This window comes from Urocampus carinirostris, chromosome 11 (genome assembly GCF_059441175.1).
Source record: "Urocampus carinirostris isolate Australia breed hairy pipefish chromosome 11, RoL_Ucar_1.0, whole genome shotgun sequence".
NCBI lineage: Eukaryota > Metazoa > Chordata > Actinopteri > Syngnathiformes > Syngnathidae > Urocampus > Urocampus carinirostris.
Genome location: NC_142359.1, coordinates 31,615,102 through 31,629,756, shown reverse-complemented (window position 1 = coordinate 31,629,756; position 14,655 = coordinate 31,615,102). Strand labels below are relative to the sequence as shown.

The 14,655-nt window shown below is 38.2% G+C and overlaps 1 protein-coding gene across 2 annotated transcripts; it reads right to left on the bottom strand.

Annotated features, from left to right (window-relative positions):
* Positions 1 to 227: 227 nt before the first annotated feature.
* slc37a3 (solute carrier family 37 member 3) lies at positions 228 to 14,493 on the bottom strand. Of its 2 annotated transcripts, XM_088347728.1 has the most exons (14): positions 14,371 to 14,493; positions 12,401 to 12,530; positions 10,963 to 11,077; positions 10,793 to 10,885; positions 10,631 to 10,714; positions 7,868 to 8,013; positions 4,047 to 4,143; positions 2,692 to 2,776; positions 2,404 to 2,606; positions 2,190 to 2,331; positions 2,013 to 2,114; positions 1,738 to 1,937; positions 1,596 to 1,661; positions 228 to 1,071 (listed from the first exon to the last, which is right to left on the bottom strand). In XM_088347728.1, exons 2-14 carry the CDS (start codon positions 12,475 to 12,477, stop codon positions 979 to 981), a joined length of 1,503 nt encoding a protein of 500 aa, XP_088203854.1. In that variant the 5' UTR covers positions 12,478 to 12,530; positions 14,371 to 14,493; the 3' UTR covers positions 228 to 978. The 2 variants fall into 2 exon arrangements, with proteins under 2 accessions (XP_088203854.1, XP_088203855.1); XM_088347729.1 differs by lacking the exon at positions 12,401 to 12,530 and having other exon boundaries at positions 14,371 to 14,479.
* Between the last annotated feature and the right edge of the window lie 162 nt (positions 14,494 to 14,655).

Below are 14,655 nucleotides of genomic sequence, written 5' to 3'. Positions count from 1 at the left end.
CGGTATGATTTTTTTCTGCTCTACAACCCCACCTAGCAGCTTCAAAGTGAGGATTGGTGACATTGGTCTAGGGAAAAGTTACTGGGGACTACTAAGAACAAATTTTGTGGAATAAATCATATTTCTTGGATATTATTTTTTTACTTTCGGATCAGTTAATACTATAAAGCTATAACACAACATTAAGTGTCTGCATAAACAAACAGCATGATTCAAAAAGCCAAACATTCATCTAGCAACTCCCATTTATTTAAAATATTTATATTTTTTCCAACAAAATAGAACGTACTGAATCGTACATATAAATAAAGATAAAATGTACACAAAAAGAAGGATTGAAACATTCTGTGCCTGCTTAAATTCTGAAGTGCGGCTGGTCGATTAGACTTGTTTTATAACAAAGTTTCAAAGTATAATACGGCATGATGAATAGCAACTCTAAACATTGTGCATCTAACGAGTACCTCATGAATATTTTTACAGCCAAATTATAGTAAACATCAAAGACTCAAATGATAAGAGCATTAGTGTTGCAGTGATACAAGGAAATTGGAATGATATAAAATAAAAGAAGACCCAAATCTTTCAGGGAAGGGACACTTTCAACCCAATAGGAGGAAATTAAAAAGAAAAAAACATGCTTAACCTCATCACCATGCTTAACCTCAAACACAGCATGTTACATTACTGCATTGTGAACTCTCAATTGCAATCGCTCTTTTAGGAAAACCACAGTGCATTTTTAAAGTATTTACAATTCCATACAGAACATTGAGAAATCAGGTCTTCTTTCACAGCTCCCGACTGGCAATGTTGCAATAATCCGTAAGATGTGCATGTTCATGTCAGTCTTTTAGAAAGGATGCAATCCTTTTGGTTCTTCTCCAGTTTCCACGGTAGTTTGAGAAGGAAAGCAAACTCACCTTCTTCGCAGTGTTTCTCATTGTAGTGCTGAAGAAGTAAGAGGAGTTGATTGTCTTACAATTGGTGATGCCGTGTCTGCCGTTCTGTCCACATGAGCCGAACTTCAGTCATGAGGAGGGGAGAAATGAAAACAATGCTGCCCCCTGTCTGAAATGTTAATAATATACTGTCATTTCTGCTGAGCAGAAACAATAATGAAAATAACAATAGGAATAGCTAACTTTGTTCTTAAAGTTATGTAAAACTAAGTTCACAATTTATTTTGATTATCCAAGTACAATATTGATTGCAGATATTGTAAAAATTGCCTGGCAAAATACATTTTAAATATGTAAGAGCAAGTTTGCCTTTCTTTCAGTAACAATTAAGTTTTATATCAGATACGAGCAGAATCCTTGATTTGGGGATGCAACGGCACTAACTGGTAGTCTTCGTGAGGATTTCTTTCATTGAAAGAAATGTGCCTTGGCTCAAAAAAGGTTAATAAAACTGCTGCATCTATATCCGAAGTGATGAAGTGAATACACGGAGGATTTAGGCGTATCATCATCATTATTATTGTTGTTGTTACCGTTATAATTTTTTCTTATTTAGCAGGTCCAAAGGAAAGGTCTATTTATGTGTAAAATATTTATAACTAAAAAAAAACTGCCCGTTTCCACTTATCTTACCATGACGACAAAGAAGTAGAACACAGATATCCAACCAAATTTGCTCTCGATGAGGGACACCAGGTACTGAAAGATAAGAGTAAGGATTATATCTCAATCCCATTTACTCTTGGACAAACCACCATGAAACGCTCAGGCATACTTGTCCTCCAGCTGCTCCTATACTTCCCGTGCCATCCACAATGCCGGTAACTGTGGCAAGAGCCTCCTGACTGTCTCTGAGAGCCTCTTGTCTCCCAAGATCGGCAGATATGGCTGAGCTGATCATGTTGGACGGGCCGCCAATGAAGAATCCAGTGATAGCAAGCAGGACAGCATTGCTTGTCTTGTCATTTGGTGAGTCTGAAATGCATTTTGAATAGGGATTAAACAATAGGCTGTGTTTTAAGTAGGCATGGTAAAAAAATATGTACTTACGACTGTACCCCACCAATGAAGCCATGGCAAAAGAAAGACTCAAGGCCAAGACTGGAGATCTCTTGCCCATGAAGTCTGTTACTAAACCTTGAACAGTTCCACCTGATATAACAAAGTAAAACCTTTTGTGATGTGTAAACTCAAAACTCTATAATCCTCATTGATGTGCCCACTCACCGATAATACCTCCGACATCATACCACATGGACAGCCTGTCAGCCTCGGCTTCTTTCCAGCCGTAATTGTTGCTCAGGTAGAAAGGGAGCCAGAAAAAGAAGGAGTAGTTCACCAACTTCAGACAGGCGTATGCCAGCGAATACTAAAGCAAGCGCACACAGCCGGGTTAAAGAAAAATTTGGAAAACTCGAGTCAGGAGATGCTGGAACCTCACCGGCAGAACTCCAGGCAGACAGAAAGCTTGGAAAAAACCGACAGCCTTAGTGGGGCTTTTCCGAAGTTTATCCTGGCGCTGCACGGAATGGTATTGCCGAGTATACACATCCTCCTCCTCCACCTCTTCCTCATCGCTCATCAGAGGCCTGTGGCTGTCCGAGTCAACCAGACTGGGTCCCGCCTGGGAATCCATACTTAGACCTGTCAGGCAAAAAAACGATGTCAGTTTTGGCACTTTCTAATTGAATATGAGAAAGAGGAGAGCTTTTAACTTCATGGTGCTTACCAATTTCGTTTGGTGAGGTGAGCAAGCCGAAGAAGAGCACCACCCCCCCGGCAAACTGCATCACGGATGTCACGAGGAAGGCATACTTGCAAACAAGGAGGAAATTAAGAGCTGGATAACGTTATTTATAGTTATGAAAAGATATTTACCACAAAAAAATCTGTTGAAAGGACAATGAGTATAATTTGATCACTAAATGTCGCGTTATTTTGCATTGCAGTGTTTTTTAACTGGTGTGCCAGGGTACACTTTTGCGCCTTGAGACCTTGTGTGGTGTGCCACAAAGATTTGTCCAATTCAATCTTTGCTAAAAAACATGCATTTGTTAAGTATCTTTTGCTTTCTTCGAGTGACCAGCCAAGAAACTAACATTCGTATCAGTAAGTGGCAGCAGATTACCATTTTTTGCCTTTATAAACTATTTGCTAACAAAGTAGTGCAAAGAAATATAATTAACTTATTTTGCTTGACAAAGCTGTTTTAGATTGAACAGCAAAAATAATTGAATCAAATAAGGAAAACACTTGGATATGGTTTGCCAACCTTAATTCTCGTTTTCTTATTGAAAAAATAATAATAAAGAATTAACAAAAAACACAAAAAAGGTTATAATGTGGTGAAACATTTTTTTCCATATGAAGTACCATTTTTCTTATTTTTCTAGAAAACATGGTAAAAACACAGGAATATATGAAAAACAGGCCCAAAATAAAGTGTAATCTGAAATTGTTGCAAAAAATTTAAAGAATGAAAACCTGTTAATACCTCCTGAGCACAAATGATGAGAAAAACTGGTAGCAGTAATTATTATTAAACATTTTTGACGTTGTGCTATGAGATTTTTTTAATGAAAAGTAGTGTCTTGGCTCTAAAAAGCTTGTAAAACACTGGTGTACTTCAACCGAAAATGAGTGCTAAAAAGAACTAGAAATAATACAAACTACAGATACTCAAAGTGGCCAAACCCATCATTTTTCAAACTTCTCAACTTTTTTGCCCAATTTTTTGAGGTTTTGGGGTACCTGTATGAGTAAGATGGAGGACAATAATGTATGTGGCTCCTGTTACATAAAATTAAAGCAAACTTCTTGACCTATGAGTATTGTAAAAACAATATATGGTAGCTAATGTATTTTTCCTTTTATTTTATTTTATTAATTAAATCAAAATGTTTTTTTCAATGAATTATGATTTTTTTTACCACAATGAGGTGCTAATAATACCCACTGTCCCATTTATTACTATTCTTGTCTGCAAATCATAGAATAAAATGTATTTGGATATTAACAGGGGTCTGCTAAAAATAAATACCAATAAAATGGTACATTTAAAATAAAATCTTGTGTTTTCCTTACCTCATAGCCATACTTGAGCACACTGGATGCCAAAAAGGCTCCCAAAATGTTGCCCACGGACGCGCATGCACTCCACAGGCCAAACACAAAGCCGCGCCTGGACAAAAGAAGACCCCTTAAATTTGAGCACCAATCCTCACAAAAGCAAATTATATAGGATTATGTATACAGTGGAACCTCGGTTCTCAACCATAATCTGTTCCAGAACCCTGTTCGAAAACCGATTTGTTCGATCACCGAAATCATTTTTCCCATTAAAAATAACGTAAATCGTTTTAATCCGTTCAACACCCTGAATGTTTACCTTGTATGTTTAACGTAAACATAAAACTAACCCAGGCTAATCGTACGTTCGCGTTATCGTAATTTTCCATACGAAAGATTGCGCTAACATGAACGTGTAAAAATAAGAAAAAAGGATAAAGAAAAGAATTATGAATAGGATTTCTTACCTTTGTGGTGGTCAGCAGAAGGCGCAGGTGGACGGTGGGGAGAGGGATGAAGGAGGAAGGAAAATTATTGTTTGGAAGGATGTTCTTTTCTCTTAAAATACCGATCTAATGACACTTGCTTCTGCCTTCTTTTTAGCACTTTTCTAAAGTGACTCATGACAGTGTCATTAAAGTCATTTATGACCCTGGTGGCTGACTTTCTTCAGAGGCATAATTAGGGGCTAAAACACTTCGTACACCTATATTAAAAGCGAAAGCAAAACGAAGCACGTCCGCAAGTGATAACAGTTGGTCACGAAAAGAGTGATCTACACCCGTACCCCGCTCAGCATCGCACCCTAGCGTACACACTCACGCATTACCGGCGTTCGAACTCCGATTTTTTGACCGAACAGCGAAGCAAAAATTTCTCTAAATTTTTGGTCGGACTCCGATTTGTTCGAACTGAAAGGCGTTCGAAAACAGAGGTTCCACTGTATATTGTTTTTAAATTCAGGGATCAGAATGGAGATTTTCATTTTCAGCTGAAATAGCCAGGGTCCAGGGGCCGCAGGCCCCGGCCAGGTCCAGGGCGGAGCCCGGTGGGGGGGCTTCGTCCCCTGAAGCCAACAGCATTTATCTTATTTGCTATGTGAAAATTGCACTAGAATTAATTAAATCCAACAAAACAGAAACCATGTATTATATATATATATATATATATATATATATATATATATATATATAAATTAAAAAAAAATAATATATTGACATTAAAAGCATTTGTAATATTGAACATGATCACGATGATACAAAATAATTTATTTTAATCATGTTTATAACAAATTTTAAATTTTGTTTATCCTGTTCTAAATATTGTATAAACACAAAAGATAAAATCATTTCATAAATAAATAGATTTATAAATACCTCAGATTGGGATTTTCTGTCACACAGGGGAACCAGTGGTTGACTGCTGCTAGTATTTGAAGTGGAAGGATTTGGAACGGCCAATAATGTTGAACCGGTGGTGTTACTGTTAGTTTCACTGCCGATTTTAAATGCGGATCCGAGTGCATAATTTGATCGCCGGCAAGCTATTTTTGCTTTGTGCTTGTTCATTTTAGCATGATCGATCAGTGCCACACAACCTCGCGTACCATAATTGATCAGATCGACACAGTATAGACACTTTGCTTTCCCTGGAACATCACACTTTGCGATGAACTGGCTCAAAGTCTCTGTAACTTCCTCGATCTTTGCGCCGATTTTAATGTTTACTGTGACAGTCTTCTCCAGCCATGACCACTTAAATTTATTCTTGATTCCTTTATCAATCTCGGAGACAAAAGCCTCGTCATCTTTTCTTAGTATTTTCATATTTACTTTTTCAAACACTCATTTCACCGTTTGAAAAGACCGGAAGGAGCGCCATGTTTGAGAAAGCCAATGCTCTGAACAAAAGCTCCGCTGATTGGTTATCAGCAAACCTATCGACCAATGGTAGGAGTCGATCTATTTGTTAGCTAAACCACGTTGTGTGTTATAGATTAGGGTGGTCCTTTTTTTTCGACTTTTAAAATTTCATGCTCTGACCCCTTGAATATGTTCCAATATATACAAAACGTAATTAGGCAAAGTTTCATCAAAATCAAAGGATATTTAGAGGTCGCTCAAGGCCTCTGAAATTTTGGTATGAAAAATAAGGATTTTTCGCACATTATATCAGACCTAGTGTACAAAGTTACTTGTAACTTTTCTTGTGTTACAATTATAAGCAATGGACTGAAATTGGATGTTCTAAAACGCCGTACACATAGGGTTAAGATTTCCGTTTTTTCTCGAAAATTGCCAAAATTTTACCATTTTGGGAAATTTCAAAGTCGTTGAGCTACCTCTAAATATTATCCAAATTGTTCAAAATTGCACACAGTGTGTTTTTATCGATATAAGAACATATGCGGGGGGTCAGAGCCCAATATTTCAAAAAAAAAAAATTCGACCCCCATTAAGGACCACCCTATTATAGATCTAATGCGCTGCGCTTCTTTTTGCCAATTTTTCTCGCGATCTCTAACTGCTAACTTGGGGTGATGAAACAGTCACGTATCATACCTCACCCCCCCAAAATATTTTCTCATCGAATTTAGACGATTTACGGGAATGACCTTTGGGGTTCAAAAACAGCGGAAATCTGCGGAATATTCTGATCCCTGTAAATTAGGCACAGAACATGTAGTGTTCCTTTAAAATATTCCACGTGCCAGAGGATTTGAGAAACGTAATCTCTAGGTTGACCATAATGCTCATTTCCTCTAGAGCTGTGACATGATTGAAACAACACAACATTGTCAAAATGGCGAATCCCATTACCTTAATTGTAAGGCCACCATCGAAACAGACAGCGATTGCAGTGTACAAAGTTTCTCTGACCCCGGTTTTATAGCCGATTATGACGAAAGAATATCCATGACAGAAAAAAAAATAAGAGCCAAACAATTTTATAACAGCCTCAGCAATTCGAACCAGTGGTTGAGGCGAGTAACGAGAACGATGGTGAACTTGAGATTGGTGACGAGGACGTAATGAGTGATAGCTTCTTGAACAGAGATTGGTAGGTTGTGTTTAATACCCTTCTTCTGAGATAGTGTTTGATCAAATTATAAATTTCTAACCGTTTTTCATGGAGGAAATTTTGCAATTTTTCATTATGAAGCCTGTCAGTCGGGAACACACCATTGGTAACGGGCCATACTAAAGACCGAAGGAGTGAAACAATTGACTGTTGTGAAATATAGATGTTGCACTGCAAATATAAGATAAACCCTGTCTAGATGTATTGTTCATTTCCTATTGAATTGAAATTCGAAATGTGCCGAGCACAACAACGGCCATGGTGAAAGGCCTTTCCACCCATGTGTTTTGCACGAATGTTGTCAAATGTCTCACAACATTTTCGTCTATTGACCAGCGAAAAAGACCAACATCGTCAGCCGTACCATTACGAAAACCACCTGTGACACAACGCCCGAGAATTATACACAAAAACAACCAATACTTTGCTCAAAACAGTCATAACATCTTAGCTACTCATCATGATAAACAATATGACGACTGCCCTCCAAGCGTGCTGGTCTCTGATAATGTCACAGCTCAGGATGTCAAAGACAGGACATACTGTCTTTAAAATCAATTAACTCTGAAAATGATTACAATATTCTGATGAAATACATAGATTTGATGTACTATTTCTCACAATTTGCATTTTTGAGAATTTGTTGATTACCTTTAATGGTTGGTTTTGTGCGAGTGGGTTCCGCTTTCTATGTGTGAGCAAGCATAGACACTGCAATAACCGCTACTATGTGATCAAAGTGCAAACACACGCACCCGGTCTTGCCAAACCAGTTGGCCATGACGGCGACAACGCAAGGCCAAACGGTGGACTGCAGAAGGCCATTCAGCACCCATAGGCTACAGTAGAGGTAGACATTGTAGATTTGAAGCCACTCAGTCAAAGTGCCAAACACAAAGTTCTGCAAGCACAGACATCCCACAGTGAGTAATCGAATGCCAACCCAGGTAAAGCAATACTCTAAAATCATGATTTTTAATCTCAATGTACTGATATACTAGTTATTTGTGAGAAAACAAGTATCCAATGGCATTTTAGTTCACTTTTTGACAAACCACTGAACAATATGATTGCTCCTGGAAACGATACTGAGCACCTAATTCTATTTGCCACATGAGTTATTGTGTCAAAGAGCGTGGCCAAACAAAGTACAAAAGCGATGCCGATTTGAGTTGTCAGACCTGTTTGATTGTTTTTTTTTCGTCACATACCTATACAGGGAGTGCAGAATTATTAGGCAAATGAGTATTTTGACCACATCATCCTCTTTATGCATGTTGTCTTACTCCAAGCTGTATAGGCTCGAAAGCCTACTACCAATTAAGCATATCAGGTGATGTGCATCTCTGTAATGAGAAGGGGTGTGGTCTAATGACATCAACACCCTATATCAGGTGTGCATAATTATTAGGCAACTTCCTTTCCTTTGGCAAAATGGGTCAGAAGAGGGACTTCACAGGCTCTGAAAAGTCAAAAATAGTGAGATATCTTGCAGAGGGATGCAGCACTCTTAAAATTGCCAAGCTTCTGAAGCGTGATCATCGAACAATCAAGCGTTACATTCAAAATAGTCAACAGGGTCGCAAGAAGCGTGTAGAAAAACCAAGGCGTAAAATAACTGCCCGTGAACTGAGAAAAGTCAAGCGTACAGCTGCCAAGATGCCACTTGCCACCAGTTTTGCCATATTTCAGAGCTGCAACATCACTGGAGTGCCCAAAAGCACAAAGTGTGCAATACTCAGAGACATGGCCAAGGTAAGAAAGGCTGAAAAACGACCACCACTGAACAAGACACACAAGCTGAAACGTCAAGACTGGGCCAAGAAAAATCTCAAGACGGATTTTTCCAAGGTTTTATGGACTGATAAAATGAGAGTGAGTATTGATGGGATGGATGGGCCCGTGGCTGGATCGGTAAAGGGCAGAGAGCTCCAGTCCGCCTCAGACGCCAGCAAGGTGGAGGTGGGGTACTGGTATGGGCTGGTATCATCAAAGATGAGCTTGTGGGGCCTTTTCGGGTTGAGGATGGACTCAAGCTCAACTCCCAGTCCTACTGCCAGTTTCTGGAAGACACCTTCTTCAAGCAGTGGTACAGGAAGAAGTCCGCATCCTTCAAGAAAAACATGATTTTCATGCAGGACAACGCTCCATCACACGCATCCAAGTACTCCACAGCGTGGCTGGCAAGAAAGGGTCTAAAAGAAGAAAAACTAATGACATGGCCTCCTTGTTCACCTGATCTGAACCCCATAGAGAACCTGTGGTCCCTCATCAAATGTGAGATTTACAAGGAGGGAAAACAGTTCACCTCTCTGAACAGTGTCTGGGAGGCTGTGGTTGCTGCTGCACGCAATGTTGATCGTGAACAGATCAAAGCACTGACAGAATCCATGGATGGCAGGCTTTTGAGTGTCCATGCAAAGAAAGGTGGCTATATTGGTCACTGATTTGTTTTTGTTTTGTTTTTGAATGTCAGAAATGTATATTTGTGAATGTTGAGCTGTTATATTGGTTTCCCTGATGAAAATAAATAATTGAAATGGGTATACATTTGTTTTTTGTTAAGTTGCCTAATAATTATGCACAGTAATAGTCACCTGCACACACAGATATCCTCCTAAAATAGCTAAAACTAAAAAAGCCCCACTCCAACTTCCAAAATATTTAGCTTTGATATTAATGAGACTTTTGGGTTCATTAAGAACATGGTTGTTGTTCAATAATAAAATTAATCCTCAAAAATACAACTTGCCTAATAATTCTGCACTCCCTGTATGTGGCCACATGTGATATGTGCAGACTGTTAGCATTACAGAATGCAAAATGTACAAGACTGTCTTGGAAAAACTGATTATTGTGATGATTTTTTTTAATATTCTGCAATACAAAAAAAATGTCTGCTTTGTGGATTCATTACAAATCAGTTTAAGTCGTATTTTAACATTGCTGATTATGGCTTGCAGCCAACTAGCATACTTTTTCATGATATTCTAGTACTTTTGGATTGGACATTTGAGTTTGCGCCATATATAAATACAAAAAACAAATAACTTGCATTATTTTAGTTGATTTTGTAATGAATACAGAATGTTTGACTTTTTTGTTTTCTAATTGCATTGTAGAAGCAAAACCTTATCAAAATATGATATATTCTTTAGACAGTCCTGTATTTCAAATTTTTTTTTTTTTTTGAAATTTTAAATACATTTATTCATTGATTATTTTTCTATTATTCTATTGTAGGTTGGTAAGACATACGGATAAATAGGGCTCAAGGGACGCAATATTATCATATCATATTAGCTACACATGACGGTACTGTAAATGATGCCAAGGAAAATGTATACGAGTGGAAATAAATGTGGGCCTAGAGAGGGATGGGTGCCACCAGGCTGTACTTGCCCAAGATACACCATAGGAAATTGTGCACCTACGACCCAAGTGGATCCAACCAGCCAACCAACCTATACTAATAAGAGCATCAACCATAATAAAATAGTACATTTGTTTGTACTCACCACTGCAGCTGAGCCACACAGGCCAAAGCAGAGCACATAGCGCAGGTTAACTCTGTCACCAATAACCCCACTCATATACAAACCCTTTTTAGAAGGAAACAGTAAAACATTTGTGATTAGAAAGCTAGAGGTTGCCCACCAATAGATTTCAACTGTCCTCACCACAGCATAGGAGAAGAGGAAAATGGAGTCCAGAGCTCCCAAGAAGAGGGTCGCTTCGGTTTCATTGTCGAACAGACGGTTTTTCTCCCATATCTAAGAAAAATTAAACTCCAGGTTAGAAAGTTGGAGATCAATGGGCATTTTTAAGCTTTGGTGGAAAAAGAAACTACCTCGCCAGGCGAAAAAGCGGGAGCGCTGCCATTTTGAGGGGAAGGCGTCCACTGGGCGGAGATGCTCACTTTCACATTACTGAAAGTTTTCCTGGATGCATGCAGGAAAACATAGCTGGGATAGGAGAAGGAAGAATTGCATTACTTAACAGAAATATGAAGGTAAAGCTGGGCAATCAATTTCCAGGCAGAGAGTTCAAACATAAAGGCAAGTTTTTGTTTTAAAGAGCATTTTCTATTATCCAAAGTGAAACATTTGTTAAAATTGGAAAGCAAATTTCTGTGACAAATGTAACTTCTATTGCCGTATCACCCAGGGACACTTTCTACAAGTTTCTGACTGATAACAAGAGTGAGAGTCAAAAACAGGAAACACTGCAGGAAACCAACTTATCTCTTATGTTAAGCTGAGCCCCGACTAACCAGCACAGGTCATTAAACATTAACAAAGCCTAAGCCTAAACAAAGAAAGGTGCAGCAGGTCTACAGGATTGTCTCAGAAAACGAGAATACTGAATTGTGATAAAGTTCTTCCCTTTTCTGCAATGCAATTTTTAAAATGCTATACATTCTGGATTCATTATAAATCAACTGAATAATTACAAGACTTTTTATTACTTTGATATTGCTTAATATGGCTTATAGCCTACTAGTATACGTTTTCTTTATATTCTTATATTTTGAGATGACAGATACATTTTCACAATTATCAGTAGTATTAAATAAATGAAATGTTGGCAATGAATCCAAACTGTAAAGTTTTTTAATTGCATTACAGAAAACAAAAGAACGCTATGACATTATTCTTTTCTTATTTTAACAGACAGTCCTTTACGTCATAACCCAAAAGGATAGGTCTTTTAAGACCTTGGGGGCTACCTGTCACGGTCACAAACACCGAAAATCAAAAACAAAAAAAGCCTGACATTCAAAGGGTCCCACACACATTATAAAGTGAAATGATATGCATTTATATAGCGCTTTTCAAGTCAATGAAGACTACCCAAAGCGCTTAAAAAATTGACACCCTGGTAATGTATTTTGCCACGAATTTAGATGTATATTAGTAGGTATTCAAAAAATTAAAAATCATACTGTTGATCACCTTGAAACAGTTATATTTTCTCCAATACAAAAAAAATGCAATTTGCAATATAATTTGTACAAAAATTAAAACATCTTTCAGTGGGGTCATTTTCAAAGCATGACACTTGGCAAAAAGTCACACTTGCCTGACAGCATGTGCACTCAAGACTTTTGACCTCTGGGTATACCTTACATGAGTTCACGCCTGGTTTCGAAACCACATTCCAATTTAATGCACAGTGGTGGGGAACACTACTAAAAGGAAACCGGTCTGACATTGAACAGTAAATACCAAACACAATGGAAGGGGTTTTGGATTTTATTTTGGTTCGACCCAAAAATGAAACATTACCTAAAGAAGGTGAGAAGGAACGCGACCAGGTGATGATGGGTGTACTGTGACAGGTAGCCACAGCATGAGGGAGGCATCACAGGGGTGACCAAAGGGAGAATATGGAGGTTGCTTCTGGGAAGTGGGGGATCTTTAAAAGGACGAGGAAGGACAGGAAGAGTGATCAGCTAAAAGGAGCACATAACAGGGGCAGAGGACAGCTGTCTAATAAAAAAGGGAAGTTCAACATTTAATTGGTGAAAGCAGCTTTTTTGAAGGAATTGTATGCACTCCATGTAAGTGGCACCATTTCAAATAACTACTTAAAGGGACAGTGTGTAATATTTAGTTCCTCCTAATAGTAAAAACAATATGTATTTAAATAATAAGCAAAAACGTGTGGATTACCATAAAAACGTGTATTCTTTTAAATACGCATAGGTCGAGAATTTTGTGATTATTTTAAAAAGCATGAGCCTCACCTAGAGGTAGCTGACATAAGTGTCTAACATTTTTTTAATAGTTTTCAAGTTTTGGAATAGCTTCCTTATTTTGACTATATTGTATATACTTTATATAACTCCCTAGCTCTCCGACCTCCTTCACACTGGCACGCCATCCCGCTCCCTCAGATAATTTTCCTGCCTCCATCTCACTATAGCCCCTGCCCACTTCAGCTCCATGGGGAGAAGAGCTTTCAGCCACTCTGCCCCCCAGCCCGGAACTCATTGCCGCCTGACCTCTGAAATTCTGCGACCCTGTCCACCTTCAAATCCGGACTCGAAACTCACCTCTTCAGACTTGTCTTTTCTTGACCATCTGCCTCACATACCGCCCCTTTAACTTCTAATGTGTTTTATTTGCTATTTGTTACTTGCTTGTTTTACTCTTCCTTAATTGTTGTGTCCTACTATACTGTACAGCGACCTTGAGTGTCCTGAAAGGCGCTTCGAAATACAATGTATTATTTTTTATTATTATTATTTTGCTGCTATGGGTACTTACCTAGTATAAGCAAGTCACAAAGTATATCACTCACTCTAACCAGTGGTAAACGAGTACTGAATGTATCAGAAATCTGATGGAATTACTTCATAACCTAAAGGGAATAATGGAAGTTGAATGAGAAGAATAATGCTTGAGCACTGGAGAATTTGAACAAGTCTAGGCAAGTTAATTACGAGAAAACATTTGCTCTTTGTCAAGTCATGTCCATTTTTAGCGCTCTTTAATTTATATTGTTTTCTTGTGCACTCAATTTCGGTTGAGGAACTCAATACAGCGACATCTACAAGTCGCATATGACACACTGTCACTGAAATTTGAGCATTGGTCTGAAAACTGGGATATTGAGCATCCCTCATATTAAAATAAAGCAATGAAACGTTGGCAAGTGCCAACTAACACGAGTTGTCCTTTTGAATTCATTTTTCAACCTGGAAGGTACAAAAAGAAGTTTCTTAGCCGGCGCAAGTTGCGTTTATGTGCTTTGTAAGAGAAATCAATTAAAATAGAGAACCTGAACACAGCAGCAATCTGAATCAAATAAAAGTAATCGTGTACATCATATTTGAAGTGTGTTTGACTCTCTGTAGGGAGTTTTACTTATGCATGCGTGTCCTCACTTCTCAATATCCTAGGAAATGACAGCAATAAAAAAGTCCTCATTGTACTTTGAACGCAGCGCCGCTTACAATGAGCTGTACAAAAACGACACTTGTCATGCTGCTTCATTAAAAAAAAAAAAAAACTGTAAACAGAGTAGTGTCAAAGACACATATAGAATGTTTTTTTCTTCTCAGTAGGTGACTAAAATTTAGTCGCGCATCCACTTATTTTTTTTTTTTCAACAGAGGCTTTTAAATATTGCGACAGAACCTCATTTGACAACAGCATCCCGTGGAAAGCAGAGACAGTCCGAGACAAGTGGAACAGAGAAAATTAAATGTTCAGGTTTTGAAAAGTAAAGAAAAAACGGATTATTTTCTTACCTTCCCGCTCATATGACGATGTTTAAGCTAGCAAGTCGGTTTGGCTGAATACATCTATTTACAGTGGGCCATGTCACGGTGACGTCACGGCGGGTGCACATGTGGTCGAGGAGCTAGCGCTACCTGCAGGCCAGGAGTCGAAATTGTGGCAAAACGGATAATAATATAGATAACATTGATAATAACAATAACAAAACAGTAATAATTTTAGCAACAACAACAATAATACTAAGGCCTAAAATCATCATCATCATTATTTAGTAATTCGTTAACTAAAAACAATAT